This window comes from Mustelus asterias, chromosome 9 (assembly GCF_964213995.1).
Source record: "Mustelus asterias chromosome 9, sMusAst1.hap1.1, whole genome shotgun sequence".
NCBI lineage: Eukaryota > Metazoa > Chordata > Chondrichthyes > Carcharhiniformes > Triakidae > Mustelus > Mustelus asterias.
The window spans coordinates 102,402,140-102,421,989 of record NC_135809.1 but is presented as its reverse complement, the minus strand read 5'-3'; the positions used below and the strand labels follow the sequence as shown (position 1 = coordinate 102,421,989).

General features: G+C 43.0%; 1 protein-coding gene across 6 annotated transcripts in view; it reads right to left on the bottom strand.

Moving 5' to 3' along the window:
• dennd5a (DENN/MADD domain containing 5A) overlaps positions 1 to 19,850 on the bottom strand; it is a 263,959-nt gene that overhangs the window by 87,636 nt on the left and 156,473 nt on the right. For all 6 annotated transcript variants that reach the window (XM_078220715.1, XM_078220711.1, XM_078220712.1 and 3 more), the window contains one exon: positions 5,360 to 5,594. In XM_078220715.1, the coding sequence (XP_078076841.1) occupies positions 5,360 to 5,594 (235 nt within the window). The remainder of the gene's footprint in view (positions 1 to 5,359; positions 5,595 to 19,850) is intronic.

The window sequence follows — 19,850 nt, the reverse complement described above, 5'->3', positions numbered from 1 at the left end:
CAAGCTGCTGGATATTCTTTGGTGTATTCTATGAAAGCATAACCATCAGCAAACATGAGTTCACTTAACAGTTGCTCTGTAATCTTTGTACAAGCCTTGATTCTCTGCAGAATGAAAGGATTGCCAGTTAATAGAACATAGAACATAGAAAGCCACAGCACAAACAGGCCCTTCGGCCCACAAGTTGCGCCGATCACATCCCCATCTCTAGGCCTATCTATAGCCCTCAATCCCATTAAATCCCATGTACTCATCCAGAAGTCTCTTAAAAGACCCCAACGAGTTTGCCTCCACCACCACCGACGTCAGCCGATTCCACTCACCCACCACCCTCTGAGTGAAAAACTTACCCCTGACATCTCCTCTGTATCTACCCCCCAGCACCTTAAACCTGTGTCCTCTCGTAGCAACCATTTCAGCCCTTGGAAATAGCCTCTGAGAGTCTACCCTATCCAGACCTCTCAACATCTTGTAAACCTCTATCAGGTCACCTCTCATCCTTCGTCTCTCCAGGGAGAAGAGACCAAGCTCCCTCAACCTATCCTCATAAGGCATGCCCCCCAATCCAGGCAACATCCTTGTAAATCTCCTCTGCACCCTTTCAATGGCTTCAACATCTTTCCTGTAATGAGGTGACCAGAACTGCGCGCAGTACTCCAAGTGGGGTCTAACCAGGGTCCTATAAAGCTGCAGCATTATCTCCCGACTCCTAAACTCAATCCCTCGATTAATGAAGGCCAGTACGCCGTACGCCTTCTTGACCGCATCCTCCACCTGCGAGGCCGATTTAAGAGTCCTATGGACCCGGACCCCAAGGTCCTTCTGATCCTCTACACTGCTAAGAATGGTACCCTTCATATTATACTGCTGCTTCATCCCATTGGATCTGCCAAAATGGATCACCACACACTTATCCGGGTTGAAGTCCATCTGCCACTTCTCCGCCCAGTCTTGCATTCTATCTATGTCTCGCTGCAACTTCTGACATCCCTCCAAACTATCCACAACACCACCTACCTTGGTGTCGTCAGCAAACTTACCAACCCATCCCTCCACTTCCTCATCCAGGTCATTTATGAAAATGACAAACAGCAAGGGTCCCAGAACAGATCCCTGGGGCACTCCACTGGTCACTGACCTCCATGCAGAGAAAGACCCCTCCACAGCCACTCTCTGCCTTCTGCAGGCAAGCCAGTTCTGGATCCACAAGGCAACAGCCCCTTGGATCCCATGCCCTCTCACTTTCTCAAGAAGTCTTGCATGGGGGACCTTATCGAACGCCTTGCTGAAGTCCATATAGACCACATCCACCGCTCTTCCTTCGTCAATGTGTTTGGTCACATTTTCAAAGAACTCAACCAGGCTCGTAAGGCACGACCTGCCCTTGACAAAGCCGTGCTGACTACTTTTGATCATACTAAACTTCTCTAGATGATCATAAATCCTGTCTCTCAGGATCCTCTCCATCAACTTACCAACCACTGAGGTTAGACTCACCGGTCGGTAATTTCCCGGGCTGTCCCTGTTCCCTTTCTTGAATATAGGGACCACATCTGCAATCCTCCAATCCTCCGGAACCTCTCCCGTCTCCATCGACGATGCAAAGATCATCGCCAAAGGCTCCGCAATCTCCTCCCTCGTCTCCCACAGTAACCTGGGGTACATCCCATCCGGTCCCGGCGACTTACCAACCTTGATGCCATTCAATAGTTCCAACACATCCTCTTTCTTTATGTCCACATGCTCGATCCTTTCTGTCCACCGCAAACCAGCAGTACAACCACCCAGATCCCTTTCCACCGTGAATACCGAGGTAAAGTATTCATTAAGCACCTCCGCCATTTCTAACGGTTCCGCACAAACTTTTCCCCCTTCACCTTTTAAGGGTCCTATGCCTTCACATCTCATCCTTTTACTCTTGACATATTTGTAGAAAGCCTTGGGATTCTCCTTAATCTTACCCGCCAAGGCCTTCTCATGACCCCTTCTCGCTCTCCTAATTTCCTTCTTAAGCTCCTTCCTACATCCCGTATACTCCTCTAAATCCTTAACACCTCCTAGCTCTCTGAACCTTCTGTACGCCTCTCTTTTCTTATTCACCAGGTTCATCACAACCTTCGTGCACCACGGTTCCCGTACCCTACCAACACCCCCCTGTCTCATCGGAACGTTGTCATGCAGAGCTCCCGACAAACATTCCTTGAAAATCCTCCACTTTCCTTCGGTACTTTTCCCCAAGAATGCCTCCTTCCAATTTACCCGTCTAATTTCCTCCCTGATGACACTGTATTTCCCTTTACTCCAGAGAAACACTTTCCTAGCCTGCCTGATCCTATCTCTTTCCAATGCTATCGTGAAGGAGATAGAATTATGATCGCTATCCCCAAGATGCTCACCCACCGAGAGATCCTCCACCTGTCCAGGTTCATTAGCCAGCACCAGATCAAGTACAGCCTCTCCTCTAGTAGGCTTATCCACATACTGTGTCAGGAAACTCTCCTGGACACACCTAACAAACTCCTCTCCATCCAAACCCCTAGCCCTAGGGATATTCCAATCTATGTTTGGGAAATTAAAATCTCCCATCACGACAACTCTGTTATTCCTACATCTCTCCAGGATCTGTTTCCCCATCTGCTCCTCAACATCTCTGTTACTATTGGGCGGCCTATAGAAAACACCCAGCAACGTTACCGACCCCTTCCTGTTCCTAACCTCCACCCACAGAGACTCCGTAGTCAATCCCTCCACGGCGTCCACCTTCTCTACAGCCGTGACACTATCCCTGATCAACAGTGCCACTCCCCCCCCTCTCTTGCCTCCCTCCCTGTCCTTCCTGAAACATCTAAAACCCGGCACCTGAAGCACCCAGTCCTGTCCCTGAGACATCCAAGTCTCCGTAATGGCCACCACATCACAATTCGAAGCAGCAATCCACGCTCTAAGCTCATCCACTTTATTCACTACACTCCTGGCATTAAAATAGACACATCTCAGACCTTCAGCCTGAGCACTTCCCTTCTCCATCACTCGTCTAACCTCCCTCTTACCCTGTTTACATTCCTTATCTATTTGCGAGCTAACCTCCTCGCTCTCAGTCCCCTCATTCCGATTCCCTCCCCCCAACCTTTCTAGTTTAAAGTCTCTCCAGTAGCCTTAGCCAACCTTCCCGCCAGGATATTGGTCCCCCTGGGATTCAAGTGCCACCCGTCTTTTTTAAACAGGTCACACCTGCCCCTAAAGAGGTCCCAATGATCCAAGTACCCAAATCCTTGTCCCTTGCTCCAGTCCCTCAGCCACGCATTCATTCTCCACCGATTCCTGTTCTCACTCTCCCGCGGCACAGGCAGCAATCCCGAGATTACTACCTTTGCATTCCTCTTTCTCAGCTGTCTACCTAACTCCCTATATTCTCTTTTCATGACCCCTTCCCTCTTCCTACCTATGTCAGCAGTACCTATATGCATCACGACCTTCGGCTCCTCTCCCTCCCCCTTCAGGATTTCTGGGACTCGACCAGAGACATCCCGGACCCCTGCACCAGGGAGGCAAACCACCATCCGAGAGTCCCGTCTGTGTCCGCAAAAACACCTATCTGACCCCCTCACCGTAGAGTCCCCAATTAGCACTACCCTCCTTTCCTTACCCTTTTGCACTACTGGGCCAGGCTCAGCTCCAGAGACACTGCCACCGCTGCTTCCCCCAGGTGGGTTGTCCACCCCAGTAGTACTCAGACAGGAGTACTTATTATTAAGGGGCACATCCACCGGGGTGCTCACCATCAACTGAGCTTTCTCCTTCCTCACTGTTACCCAGTTACCTTCCTCCCGTGGTCCCGGTGTGACCACCTGCCGATAGCTCCTGTCAATGACCTCCTCACTATCCCTAACCCGGCGAAGGTCCTCGAGCTGCAATTCCAGTTCCCTAACATGGTCCCTTAGGAACCGCAGCTCAACACACCCAGCACAGATATGGTCGTCCGGGAGGCTAGGAGCCTCCAGGACCTCCCACATCCTACATTGGGAACAACATACTGGCCTCACACTCATAATTGCCCCTTTAAACACACAGGGAAAAAAAAGTGAATGAAAATTTTAAACTTACCTTTCCTCCTCCTGTTTTCTCCAAAGCCCTGCTCTCACTGGGTCTTTTTTTTAGGTTAGAGGAGGAGGGAGGGTGGGATACTCTACAAGTGTAGAGTATCGGGATTCCTCTCTGTTCCAATTTATTGGGGAAAAAAAAAAATCTCTCTCTCCCAGACCTCCCTGCGCGACCACTTCCGGGTTTAGATATTTTTAAAGAAAAAACCCGCGAAAAAGTAAGTTAAAAATAACAGCGCTTACCCGCAGCACTCCTCTCGCGAATCTCTCCCTCTCTGCTGCACTTCCAAGACGCAATGAGTTGTCCTGAACTGAATCCTATATCAATTTTTTTGGAGTGTTTACAAGCGAATAACTGAAACACACGTGGCAAACTACTGGAGCCATTTGCTAGCCTTGCTTGGTGCCATTTAAAGTATCTAATGAAACATCATTCTGCATCACACTGGCCAGCAGACCACCATGAAATTAGCAGATGACCCTGATCATCTTTTCAGGGCAGCTATACTGTCCTTCCACAGGCAACTGGAACAACTATGCTGGAAATGGATCAAAATATGACCATATGTTTAACAAATATGAATATTTGCTTTCCAATCACTATCTTTACGAAATGGAATTTATCGTTGGGAAGATGTGGATTCATCTGTGTTCAACTTACAGAATGTACATGTAGAGCTAAAGAAAATAAGTACCCATTTCCTCTGCTTTTGACAATATGTTCTACATCATGCACCAGCAGAAAACTGACTACTGGGTAGATCAAAATTAAAAATTGCCATGGCTTAAACTTAAGATGACATCAGTATCAGTATCAGACAGATCTATTTATTCAGATAACTATTGAACCATCGAATCTGCACTGACTATCCAAAAGAGCATCTTACCCAGGCACAGCCCACCGCAGCCCCCATTTCCGTAATCACGCATAATTATCATGGCTAATCTGCCTAACCTACATTTCTTTGGACACTAAGGGGCAATTTAGTATGGCCAATCCACCCAATTTGCACATCTTTGGACTGTAGGGGGAAACTGGAGTACCTAGAGGAAACTCATGCAAATATGAAGAATATGCAAACTCCACAAAGACAGTCACCCAAGGCTGGAATTGAACCCCGGTCCCAATGGACCCAAAAATGTCTTTTTAATCCAGATATTTCTGTGCTTGAGTGAAATCAAAACAGACAACAGTCAACTGAAAAATAGAAATCAAGTCGAATATAGATCAAACATTGGACATCCCATGGCCCACTCACCTGCTGCATCTATAGTAGTGCACTTCTGATACATTGAGGTACGGAGCGTTGGTGTTCTAACATTCAAAGTTCTGATTTTGTCAACTCGGGCATCAAATACTCTCAAGATTTGGTCTTTATCATCGTCGTCATGGCACATTATTTTGTTGTCAATGAATGAGGCAAACATTTGTGTTTCAAGGAATCTGGACAGGAATGGCAGATAAGGTTCAGGCTGGTCTGAAAGAAAAGAGGCCTGTGGAAAAGAATACAAGAATGACTCAACAACATACAACCAATTAGAGATGAAAGCAGCATTTCAGTTGACAATTAATGAAAAGCCTAATGACCTAAATTTGGTCTGAAGTTGCCACAGCTTACTTTTATTATAAGATACGTCATGTGAGTACTTGTGTTGTGATGCTAAGCCTGTATACTTAAACGTGTTATGTTACTGTTTTGTAACATTAATTCCAGTGGAATATTACAACAAAGTTACTATTTGGGCACTATTATTGTTCCAAGTGGTGGATGAAATGGCTTCTGCTCTCAAGCCTGCATACACTAAGGATGACCTCAGAGGTCACATAACTATGGCAAGCTTATGGCCACGTTGCACAATAGCACTTCTCCAAACATGCCCATTTTCATGAAAAGAAAAAAACCTTGCAAATCCTATCACTTGCGGTCGCAAGTCAGGCACATATATGGTCTACAATGAAAATCATCATCCATGTACAGAAAATTGGTCATCTGAGTTTCATCCACTTTAGTTTGTCCCTACACACATATTGCACAAGTAATCTTTAAAGCATTCAGGTCTTCTAATGATGCACGTGCGGGTTGTTATTGTCTGTTTGTCTGCGGTCTGTTCATTCCTGGGGTAATAATGTCTCTCTGGGGAATTTTGTTCTCATGACGAGTGTTGCTGCGCTTGCAACTGTTGTTGCATGATTGACCTCTGGGACTGACATCCATTCAGTTCCTTATGCAGTTGGTGAACTCATAGAAATTAGAAGCAGGAATAGGCTATTCGGCTCTTCGAGCCTGCTCCGCCATTCATTTTGATCAAGTTCAATATCCTGATCCCCCCATCCCCCTTGATCCCTCTAGTCCCAAGAGCCATATCTAATTTCTTCTTAAAATCAGGCAGTATTTTGGTCTCAACTACTTTCTGAGGTAGTGAATTCCACCACCCTCTGGATGAAGAAATTTCTCCTCACCTCAGTCCTAAAAGGTTTACCGCTTATCTTCAAACTATGACCCCTAGTTCTGGACTCCCCCACCATTGAGAACATACTTTCTGAATCCATCCTGTCTAATCCTTTTGGAATTTTATAAGTTTCTATGCGACCCCCTCTCATCCTTCTACACTCCAGTGAATATAATCCTAACCGACTTAGTTTCTCCTCATATAACAAGAGCTACCATCCCAGGAATTGGCCTCGTAAACCTTTACTGTACTCCCTCTATAGCATGGAGATCTTTCCTCAGATAACGCCACCAAAACTGCACACAATACTCCAGGTCTGGCGCACCAACGCCACATAAAATTGCAGTAAAACATCCCTATTCCTATACTCAAATCTTCTCGCTATGAAGGCCAATACACCATTTGATTCCTTTACTACCTGCTGTACCTACACGCTTACTTTCAGCGACTGATGCACGAGGACTCCAAGGTCTAGCTGAATATCCACCTCTCTCAATTTACACCCATTGAAGTAATAATCTGTCTTTCGATTATTGCTACCAAAGTGGATAACCTCACATTTACCCACATTATATTGCATCTACCATGCATATGCCCACACACAGTAAGAGTTTTAACAACACCAGATTAAAGTCCAACAGGTTTATTTGGTAGCAAATGCCATTAGCTTTCAGGAGCAGCGCTCCGAAAGCTAATGGCATTTGCTACGAAATAAACCTGTTGGACTTTAACCTGGTGTTGTTAAAACTCTTACTGTGTTTACCCCACTCCAACGCCGGCATCTCCACATTATGCCCACACACACAGGCTGTCCAAATCACACTGAAGCATTTCTGCATCCTCCTTACAGCTCACCCTCCCACCCAACTTTGTATCACCTGCAAATTTGGTGATAATACATTGAGTTCCCACTTCCAAATCATTAATATATAATGTGAACAGTTGAGGTCCTAGCATAAATCCTTGCAGAACCTCATTAGTCACTGACTGCCAGTCAGAAAAAGACCGATTTATGCCAACTCTTTGCTTCCTATTTGTTAACCAACTTTCTATCCATCTCAAGACATTACCTGCAATCCCACGTGCTTTAACTTTACATAGTAGTCTGTTATGTGAGACCTTGTCGAAAGCCTTCTGAAAGTCTAAATAAACCACCTCTACTGGTCCTCCTCAGTTAACTCTACTAGTTACATCCTCAAAAGAATTCCAATAGATTTGTCAAGCACGATTTCTCCCTTGTAAATCCATGCTTTGTCCAATTATACCACTGTCTTCCAAATGCTGAGTTATGTAATCCTTGATAATGGACTCTGGTAAGTTTTTATATTCCCTGCTAGCTTACTTTCATACTCTCTTCCCCATCTTAATCAATCCGTTGGTCCTCCTTTGGTGAATTTTAAACTGCTCTCAATTCTCAGGCCTATTGCTTTTTCTTGCCAATTTGTATGCTTTTTCCTCGAATCTGAGACAATCTCTATGGTTTGGCCATAATTCCCTTACCACTCTTGCACCAAACAGGAATAAACAACTTCTGGAGTTCACCTATTTGTTCTTTAAATGCCTATCCACTGTCTTTCTTTTCAGTAATGTTTCCCAGTCCACCATGGCCAATTCATGCCTCATACCATCATAGTTACCTTTATTGACATTCAGCACCCTGGTCGCAGAATCAACTACATCAGCATCCACCTTGACAAAGAATTCTACCATATTATGGTCTCTCATCCCCAAGGGTTCTCTCACAACTAGAGTGCCAACTAATCCTTTCTTATTACACAACACCCTGTCCAAGATGGCCTGTTTCTTTATTGGTTCCTTAACATATTGCTCTGGAAAACCATCCCATGTACACTCCACAAATTCCTCCTCTATTGCACTATGACTAATTTGACTCTCTCAATCTAGATATAGACTAAAGTCACCCATAATCACAGATGTTCCTTTAATACATGCATCTCCTGTCTAATGCTTTTCCAACATTTCCACTAGTTTGGTGGTCTGCATATCACCTCCATCAATGGTTGTTTTGTCTCCTGTTGTTTCTTAACTCGACCCATACAAATTCCACATCATCTATCCAAAGATGTGCGGGTTAGGTGGATTGGCCATGTTAAATTGCTCCTTAGTGACAGGAGGACTAGGGCCTGGGTGGGATTGTGGTCGGTGCAGACTCGATGGGCCGAATGGCCTCCTTCTGCACTGTAGAATTCTATGCTAGTACCTTTCCTCAATATCGAATCAATATTAATCTTTAAATCAACAATGCAACTCCACCACCTTTTCCTTTCTGTCCATTCTTCCTAAACACTGAATAGCCGTCAATGTTTAGTTCCCATCCTTGGTCACCTTGGAGCTACGTCTCTATAATAAGGACATAAAAACTAGGAGCAGGCTGTAGGCCATCTGGCCCCTCAAGCCTGCTCCACCATTCAATAATATCATGGCTGATCTTTTCGTGGACTCAGCACCACTTACCCACCCGCTCACCATAATCCTTGATTCCTTTACTGTTCAAAAATTTATCTATCCATGCCTTAAAAACATTCAATGAGGTTGCCTCAACAGCTTCACTGGGCAGGGAATTCCACAGATTCACAACCCTTTGGGTAAAGAAATTCCTCCTCAACTCAGTCCTAAATCTGCTCCCCCTTATATTAAGGCCATCCCCCCTTGTTCTAGTTTCACCTGCCAGTGGAAACAACCTCCCTGCTTCTATCTTATCTATTCCCTTCATAATCTTATATGTTTCTATAAGATCTCCCCTCATTCTTCTGAATTCCAATGAGTATAGTCCTCAGTCTCTCCTCATAGCCGACCCTCTCAACTCCGGAACCAACCTAATGAATCTCCTCTGCACCTCCTCTAGTGCCAGTATATCCTTTCTCAAATAAGGAGACTAAAACTGTACACACTACTCCAGTACCTGCTGTACTTGCAAACCAACCTTTTGTGATTCATGCACAAGGACACCCAGGTACCTCTGCACAGCAGCATGTTACAATTTTTTACCATTTAAATATCAGTCCACATTGCTGTTATTCCGACAAAACGGATGACCTCACATTTACCAACATTGACTTCCATCTGCCAGACCCTTGATCACTCACTTAGACTATCTATATCCCTTTGCAGACTTTCAGTGTCCTCTGCTCACTTTGCTCTGCCACTCATCTTAGTGTCATCTGCGAATTTTGACACATGACACTTGGTCCCCAATTCCAAATCATCTATGTAAATTGTAAACAATTGCGGTCCCAACACTGATCCCCGAGACACACCATTAGTCACTGATCGCCAACCAGAAAAACACCCATTTACGCCCACTCTTTGCTTTTTGTTAGTGAACTAATCCTCTATTCATGCTTATACATTACCCGTAATACCATGCACCTTTATCTTATGCAGCAACCTTTGGTGCGACACCTTGTCAATGCCTTCTGGAAATACAGATTGTCCACCGCGCACGTAATGTCCTCAAAGAACTCCACCAAATTAGTCAAACATGACCTGCCCTTCATGAACCCATGCTGCGTCTTCCCAATGGGACAATTCACATCCAGATGTCTCGCTATTTCTTCCTTGATGATAGATTCAAATATTTTCCCTACTACAGAAGTTAAGCTACCTGGCCGAGAGTAACCCACCTTTTGTCTACCTCCTTTTTTTAAACAGTGGCGTCACATTTGCTGTTTTCCCAGAGTACAACAAATTTTGGTAAATTATCACTCGTGCATTTGCTATTTCCCCCGCCATCTCTTTTAGTACCCTGGGATGCATTCCATCAGGGCCAGGAGACTTGTCTACTTTTAGCCCCATTAGCTTGCCCAACATTACCTCTTTAGTGATAATGATAGTTTCTAGGTCCTCACCTGCCATAGCCTTCTTGTCATAAATTTTTGGCACATTATTTGTGTCTTCCACTGTGAAGACCGTCACAAAATACCTGTTCAATGCCTCAGCCATTTCCTCATTTCCCATTATTAAATCCCCCTTCTCATCCTCTAAAGGACCAATCTTTACTTTAGCCACTCTTTTTTTGTTTTATGTATTTGTAGAAACTTTTGCCATCTGTTTTTATATTCTGAACCAGTTTACTCTCATAGTCAATCTTACTTTTCTTGATAGTTGTTTTCGTGGCTTTCAGTTGACCTTTAAAGATTTCCCAATCCTCTGGTTTCCCACTAATATTTGCCACTTCGTATGCATTTTCTTGCAATTTGATACCCTCCTTTATTTCCTTAGATATCCATGGCTGATTATCTCTTTATCTACAGTCCTTCCTTATCACTGGCATATACTTTTGCTGAGCACTGTGAAAAATCATTTTGAAAGTCCTCCGCTGTCCCACCAAAAAGCTTTTGCTCCCAGTCTACTTTAGCCAACTCCTCCTTCATCCCATTGTAGTCTCCTTTGTTTAAGCAAAGACACTGGTATTGGATTTTACTTTCTCACGCTCCATCTGTATTTTAAATTCAACCATACAATGATCGCTTCCTCAGAGGATCCCCAACTGTAAGATCATTAATCATTCCTGTCTCAGGGCCAGATCCAGGATAGCTTGCTCCCTCGTAGGTTCCAATACATACTGTTCAAGAAAACTATCATGGATACATTCTGTGAACTCCCCCTCAAGGCTGCCTTGACAGAGCTGGTTTGACCAATTGACATGTAGATTAAAATCCCCTATGATAATTGCTGTGCCATTTTTACATGCATCGGTTATTTCTTTGTTTATTTCCCGCCCCACCGTGATGTTATTATCTGGTGGCCTATAGACTACGCCTTTTTCTCCTTACTATTTCTAATTTCCACCCAAATGGATTCAACCTTTTTGTTTGCATAAAACCTATATCATCTCTCACTACTGCCTTGATGTCATCCTTAAATAATGCCAACTTTATTATACGCCTTTACATCTATCTGCAATTAATTCATCTATTTTGTTTCGAATGAACCTTAAGGCCTCTTTCTTACTATTTTTTATTCTGTCCTTATCTGACTCTGGTCCATCATCCTCATCAACTGCCTGTTGTCAAGGAGCAGTTTCTCCAGTTCTCTGTACATGTCTGCGGTTATGATGATATATCTAGTCATTTATTTTTACCATGCACAATTGAGGTGGCAACTTCTCCACACAGGTCCCACATTGACCTAATTGGGCTGATTTTTGCTGAGAGTATTGAATGTTTGCAGTCTGAGAGGTTCACCAATTCAGAGCTCTGATAGTGATTTGGCAGTTTTTGAAAGTGAAATTTGGCTGTCTTTTTGCCACTCACTTCTGTTATTACTTCTGGTTTCAGTATTGTTTTAATATTTGAAGAGTAGTTTGGGTGAGGTGTGACATTAGTCGCTGAACTGGACTACTTTCCATGCCTTCAGCAGGTGTGCTTCTCCACTCTATCAATGTCTTGTACACATTTGCACTGGATTTACTTGATTTTTTGATGATCCCTTTGGCAATTTTCACTGCTGCCTCAGCCTTACAGTGCGCAGATAATGTGTAGTGCTGAATTTCCCATTTGTGAAGCACCTGAATTTTTCATTTCTGAACTGAAGACCACTGTCACTCCTCACAATGTTAGGAATGTCATAAAAATTGAATTGTGCTTTCAGGCATTCTATTATTAATTGGGTCCAAAGAGGGTGAACAGGTCTATTTCAAGCTTCATCCAGGGTCTATCAGAGATGTCATGAGTCAAGGGCAGTTCTTTAGCTTACTTAGCTTGATGTTCATTACAAGCACTGCATTAACTGATAAGGTCCTTGATCTCATCACACATATATGGCCAGTAGAGCACTTCCCTTGTCTTCCTCAGACTATGCTTGATGCCTTGACATCCTGCATGGAGGTTCTCCAGCATCTCTCTCGTCATCTCCTCACATAGGATAGCTATCTCTACCTCCTTTGTACAAGAGGCCACCTTGGGCTATAACTTCATCCCTGTATACCCAATATTCGCTTACAGCTACAGATGTGTCTTTGATGGTTTCCAGGCATCTTTTCACCAATACTTACTGCAGCACTTGGACAGTTGCATCTCGTTGTGCAGATAGTTTGATCGAAGCAAGATGTTTGCCAGTCAGATTCACTATATCTTCTGGGTTGATGTCTTCCAGAGCATGTCCGGCTGCTGCCTGTGTTGAATCTGGAAGATTTCACACTCTGTACTAGCATCAGCTGCTTTCTTCAAACAAGCAAAGACAGGCCAGGCACTCTTTCTTAACCTGCACATAGTCATTCAGTATGTATTAACGCAACTAGTTGTCCTTGCTGCATGAGGATTGCTCCAGGTTCTGTCTCACTGGTATCACACTGCAGGGCGAGCTAACCATTGACATCATAGTATCTCAACACTGGTGTTGTCATCGCAAGTTGTCTGAAGCAAGTGAAAGCTGCTTCGTGTTCTGTGCCCCAGTATCACTGAACATTGTTTACAATGTGCCTGCATGGAGGTTCACACTCTGATGACAAACTGGACAAGAGCATAGCTAGGTAGTTCACAAATTCAACAATTTGTTGCGCTACCTTCACATTTGTTGGATTCTGCATCTCACCTTACCAGGGCATATTCCTTTCAATGCCAGTACATGACCTATGTACTTGACTTCAGTCATCTTCAGTTGCAGTTTCTTGTTCAGTTTCAACTGGTGAGCTATCTATCACCAGCAGTCTCACTAGATTCTGAGCATGGTCTGCGATCTTCCATTGTATCTCCAAATCCATAGATGAGGAGGAGATATCCGTAATACCTTCCATTCCTGGAAGTTAATTGACTATCTCAAGTTGACATTTATACCCTTCTGGAGGAGTAGAAAAACCAAAAGAGCATGTGCAACCATCTGTACCTCCCAAAAGTTGTGTCCAGAATGTGGTCAAGAAACTGCTGCTTTCATCCAACTTTACTTGTCCGTATCCATCCTTCATATTTAGGGTGGTAAAGATCTTTACCTTGACAAATTGTCACAAAATTTCTTTAATGTTTTCTTTAATGGGGTAGCAAAATCTCTTCAAAGCTTTGTCAAGATCCTTTGGATCCATGCACAGTCAGCTTTCCAGGTTGTTTCACTGCTTCCATGCTGCTAATACAGTCTGTAGGCATTGTCACTTTCTTGATTGCTCCCACTTTTTCAAGCTCTTCAATCTTGTCTTTCAGGCTGAACTGGAGGGCAATGAGAAATCTCCTCGAAAGATACGGAATTGGTTGTGTGCACACATTTACTTCAAGACAAGATTCACCTGGAAGACATCCAAAATATCTTGGTGATTTTTTAGAATTTGTTCAGGAGTCAATGGCTTTTTGCTGTGTGAAACACTAAAAACTTCTTCTGGCACCTGGAGGGTTACAAGATCAACCTTTTGACTTGTTTCAACTAAGTGGAGTGGATTTTGCTTAGTGTCTATGATTTGGAGGAGACATAGTAAGTAGTCTCACAACACCAGGTTAAAGTCCAACAGGTTTATTTGGTAGCACGAGCTTTCGGAGCATTGTCCCTTCATCAGATGACTCACCTGATGAAGGGGCGACGATCCGAAAGCTCGTGCTACCAATAAACCTGTTGGACTTTAACCTGGTGTTGTGAGACTACTTACTGTGCCTACCCCAGTCCAACGTCAGCAATTCCACATTATGTCTATTATTTGGAACTGCAAATTTTCTTTCTACCCACTGGGCTCTCAGCTTGGCTTTCCTCTTGGGGTGTGGATTGTTTCAACAAATCGTCTCAATTTTACCTTAATTTTCAGGTCACCATCTCAACCACAGAGGTCTGTAAGCTCAAGATATTGCATGTTGCACAAGCGTCTATCTGATACATCATATTAACTTGATGCTTTCCTTCTGCAGTCATCATTCCAATGCAAACTATATTTTCCCTTGAAACTTGAAGGTGCCAACCCAAGTGATTCATCAGGTTCATCATCTGTCATGTCTCCAGAAACAATCTTTATAGGCTTACTTTTCTTCTTTCCAGAAAAACACTTGCATGCAAAGTGATTCAGCTTCTTGCAGTTAGAGCACGGTTTCCCCATGCTGGGCATGCTTCATTTTCTTTAGTATGATGTCCTCCACAATATTTACATCCATACTCTGGCCATGCTCTTTCTGCTGGCCCTTCTGCAAATAGTTCTTCCTTCTCTCCATTGTTTTGTGCTTGGAAGGTCTCAACCCTCAGCAGACTGCACCAATATTCTGCAGCTAATGACTGACCGCTTCAAAGCTTCTACACGTCAAAAGCTTTCTTGAGAGCAAGTGTCTCTTCTTTCAGCAGACGTCTCTCATGGCAGGATCTCTTTTTCCTAAATAATCCTATCTCTGGTCAGATTATCTTTCAGTTGCTCAAACCCAGCTAAACATCTAAATGCACTCACCTACTGATCAATTTTCTCCCTTTCTTTGAGCTCTGGTGTTGAACATGCAATGTTCATACATAACAAGTGGGTCCCTGAGGCTTCAAAAATGTCACAAGCCTGATCTTTCTGGTCCTCATGGAGGTCGAGGGTATAATGTAACATGAAGCACTGTTTCCCTAATAAGAGTTGTTATTCTTATTCAGACAGATTTCTTGTTCAACTCTGTGGCAATTTCATAGTTTTGCCAGTGAGAATTTACAATTTATTTCAAATCTGCCTTTATCTCCATAGATTAAAGCACTGGAATATGTAATCAATTGTTTATTACACCTGCTGGCTCTCTTACAACCATCAAAATCCACTCAATTTCAGTCAGACACTCTTAACGCTATGTTCCAAGTGGTGGATGAAATGGTTTTGCTCTCAAGTCTTTATACATGGAGAATGACAGAGGTCACAGAGGAAGCTTTGGCGATTCTGCAAAAAAGGAACTTCTCCAAACAATTACCTGCCATAACTGGAACTTTTATCCAGTAGTATTAATAATAATCAAATTGCTCTTTCTTCATGTGGCACATAGAGAGTCAAGATCATATACGGTATCCAGATCATGCAGTGTTACAGACAGAGCAGAACTGGGATTGGATGAAGGGAGGTAGGAAGCCAAGATGAAAAATCTCTCAATGGGATGCAGTGCAGGGGTCTCAGATGAGACAGAAGTTGGACCACAATGTTTGGCAATGTGACTAGACAGTGAAGAAAGGAAGCCAACAGAAGAATCACAGGGCCATGGTTTAATGCCTCATGCCTCACCCAAAAGCAACACTCCCAATAGTGTGGTACTTCCACAGTACACAATGAATTATCAGCCTTGACTCCGTATTCTTTTGTTACAAAGTATTAACACTAAGTCAACGCTGCTACTAACTAAGGTTATGCATTTTGTTAGGAAGAATGAGGAGTAATATAAAGGGTAACATTTTAAAGTGAGTGCACGGAGAGACTGACTTGTGGGTATACATGCTTAAGTTGTTGAAGGTGGCAAGACAGGATGAGAAAGCACTTACAAAAAGATATTATGGGATCCTGCAAACATGGAAAATATATAAAACACTGGTTTGGCACCCAACTGACATACAGCAGCAAATTCTGGGCACCATACTTTAGGAAGGGTGTAATGGCTTTAGAAAGGAAGGTGCATTCCTAATGCAACTAATGTATCAACTGACAAATCCTTCCAAAACACACCAATATCAAGTGGTAAGAACAGGAGAAATTCCTGGTCAGCCATGTGAAGGAAAGAATGTTGGAGCCTCTACTATCATTATCCATAACTCCAGACTATAACATGCAGATGTGTCTACCTTGTCTGGAAAAAATAAAGGAGCTGAATATGATTTAAAAGGAGACTGTACTGCAGTTTTCCGCAGTCTGAGGGATTTGGGGGTCCTCGTGCATAACTCACAAAAAGCTAGCATGCATGTTCAGCAGGTAATAGCGAAGGCAAATGGAATGTTGGCCTTTATTTCAAAGGGAATAGAGTATCTTGTTAAAACTATACAAGACACTAGGTAGACCACACCTGGAATACGAAAAATATACCTGCATTGGTGGCAGCACAGAGCAGGTTCATTAAGTTGATCCCGGGTATGAAGGGCTTTTCTTTTGAGGAGGCGTTGAACAGGTTTGGCCTGTACTTATTGGAGTTTAAACGAATGAGAGGCAACCTTATTGAAACATATCGGATTCTCAGGGTTCTTGACAGGGTAGATGCTAAGAGGTTGTTTTCCCATGTGGGAGAGTCTCGGACCAGAGGGCATATTCTCAGCGCATGGGATTGCCCATTTAAGACAGAGATGAGGAGAAATTGCTTCTCTCAAAGGGTAGTGAATCTGTGGAATTCTTTACTGCAGAGGGCTGTAGAGCCTGGGCTGTTAAGTATGTTCAAAGCTGAGAATAGACAGATTTTCAATCAGTAAGGGAATCAAGGGTTATGGGGTGAAGGAGTTAGAATCACAGCGCAGCAGAGTTCCTCTGTGAATTGAATACAGCACAGTTTCCTGGGAAGCTGCTGTGAAGGTGTTTCTGTGCAGTTCCCAGTTGTGATGGGCTGCACAAACAAGCTGAACAAATGACAAGAGAATAGGAATGCTGATAGCCATAACAGCAAGTGTGGATGTTTGGATGGAATAGCCATGTAGGTGTGCTGTGTTAGCAATTGATTATTGTAATTAGGCAAATGTAGAGTTGCTGTAATTGATTAAACACTCCCATGGGAAACAAATAAAGTAATCAGAATTATTAGTTGGGATTGGATATTGATTACCTTCAAATAAATGTACAATTTTAATTGGTGCATGTTAATAACTTGTAATTGAGCCTAAAGGTGGAATTACCATTGTATTCCTTTGTTCTGGGAGTCTGTACACAACCTCGTAAAGGCAGACTTCCTTGCTATAGCTTCAATAAAAAGTGTCATCTGGTCCCTCGAGGAGAAAGCAAAACAGAATAGCCGATTAGCCTTTTTCATCCCTAACATGGGGATAAGGCAGGAAAGTGGAGTTGAGTATTATCATACGAGATCAGTCATGATTTAATTGAATGGCAGAGCTGGGCTGAATGACCTCCTTCTGCTCCTACAACTTATGGTCTTATTTCTAATATTTCACTTTGTGAACAAATCTAAAAGTGAGTAGAGATTGACTTTTGGTCTCTTCTATCGCCAACTGGCTGTCAGAGTTTAACATGGGTTAAGCATCAGTCGGGGAATACTTACAGAACGGTTATCATAATATCAAAAGGTTTAGGTTAGCTATGGATAAGAAAGAGGAGCAATGTGGAGTAAAAATACATAATTGGAGGTGGGTCAATTTCAGTTGGGTTGGGTGAGAATGGACATGTCACAGGCAATTAGGAATCAAAAATTGGCAGCCAAAGCTGTAACAGAATAATGGACTGCCTTTAAAGATGAGCAGGTTCAGGTACAGTTGAGGTACATTTTCACAGGAGAGAAAGTAGGGAAACCATAACCTGAGCTCAATGGATGTTAAAAGAGCGTAAGATGAAGCAGTAAAAGGGAACAAATGACAGATGTAAGATTGATATTAGCGCAAGTGACTGAAAGATAACTTCAGAAGTTTTCCATAGGCATATAAATAGTAAAAGGGTAGTTAGAGAAGGGGTCGGGCCAAATGGAAACAAAAAAGGGGTCCAGCACGTTGGCAGAGGTACTAAATGGCGATTTTGCATCTCTCTTTACCAAAGAAGATGCTAATGCCAAAGTCTGAATGAAAGGAGAAGTACTGGATGAGCTAATAACTGATAAAAGACAAGATATGCAATGTTGATACATCACCAGGGCCACATGGACTTCCAAGGATGATAACAGGATGCTAAGAAAAGTAGAGTAGGAAATTTGAGGCCATGATATCAATACTGAACAAGTCAGATCCCAGAGTGAAACATGGCTTGATAGATCCTAATTTTTAAAAACCATGGAAATAAGTTACTGAACAAATAGGAGTCCACTGATGAACTTTTGACATAAATAATAAAACATTTATTGAAGAAAAATATTACACCAGGCAAAAAAAAAGTTGGAAAGATCTCAATACAAACACAAGAAAATGATTCAAATCGTCCCTATTCCTTCATCCCAGCCATAACTTTACAAATACACATACAAATTCAGAAAGATGAAACAATTTACCCCATCTATCTTATACACTAATATTTAGAGCAAATATGCAGTACATGTGAACTAACAGGTGAACTGTAGACAAACACACCACACTCCAAAAAGTAAATAACAGATGTGACCATGGATTTAGGTTCCATCTCCACATTCGAAGAATTCACCTTGAAATTCTCGCCCACTCTGACAGTTTCAACAAAACTCCAGGGTTTCCATCTCACCTTCTGAAATTCCTTTCTCCTGGATTTCTACAACCAAAATTAACTTTCCAAGCACACTTTCAGATCTGCGGCTGTGCCAAGCAGAACACTACTGCTCCAAAAGGGTATGTTTGACTTTACCGCCCCCAGCACAGAGTCATCAACCTTCTGCTGCCCTTTCAAATCTTCAGGGCTTCTCTCGAGCCCACTTTGCTTCAACTCTATTCCCTACAGCTTTTGCTTTTAAATTCAACTGTTCTGTTTTTTTCTCCCAACTTTGTTTAACAGAATCTATTTCTGTTCCCTGTTCTTGTCTTTCACCTGGGACTGTTTTCTGAAATCTGTTTGTCCCACTGCCTTGTTTGGAACCTTCTCCTTATCCCCTTCCTGTGTCCTGTTCCCCGGGACACCTTCGCCGCAATGGTGCTCCTCTTCTGGTTACCTGACCTAGTTTCGAATTTGTGTGTGTCTTTTTCTTTTGTGCATGTGTGCAGGGCTGGTTTTCAGCCTAATGAACATAAAAAAGAGTAACTGTGCATGTGCGGCCATTTCCCGGCTGGCACATGAGTGAAATCAACAAACTACACACGTGAAACCAGCTCCTGGCTGGCGCATGTGCAAGAAGACCGAGACCCCCAAGAAACTTTAATTCCTGGCTTTTAAACTACTAATCTCCAACTGCCGATTAAGGTATCGGAGTTTGTTACAATAGAATCACATTATTTGTGGCACAGGAGGCCATTCAGCTCATTGAGTCTATGCCAGTTCTCCATGAAGTTACTGACCAATTTTCCAAAAGCTTCTATGCGTTTCTTTTTAGACACAGCGACAATATCAGAGAACTAGAGAATTGCATATGTCATAGCCCTTTTTAAAAAAACAACTACAGGTCAGTCAATTTAACCTCGATGGTGGGAAAGATTTTAGAAATCATAATGTGGGACAAAATTAAGAAGCACCTGGAGAAGTGTAGATTAAGAAATGTCAAAACATTTTTGTTAAAGACAAATTTGTGTTTAATGAGGGTTGAGGAAGGTCTACATGGATTTCCAAAA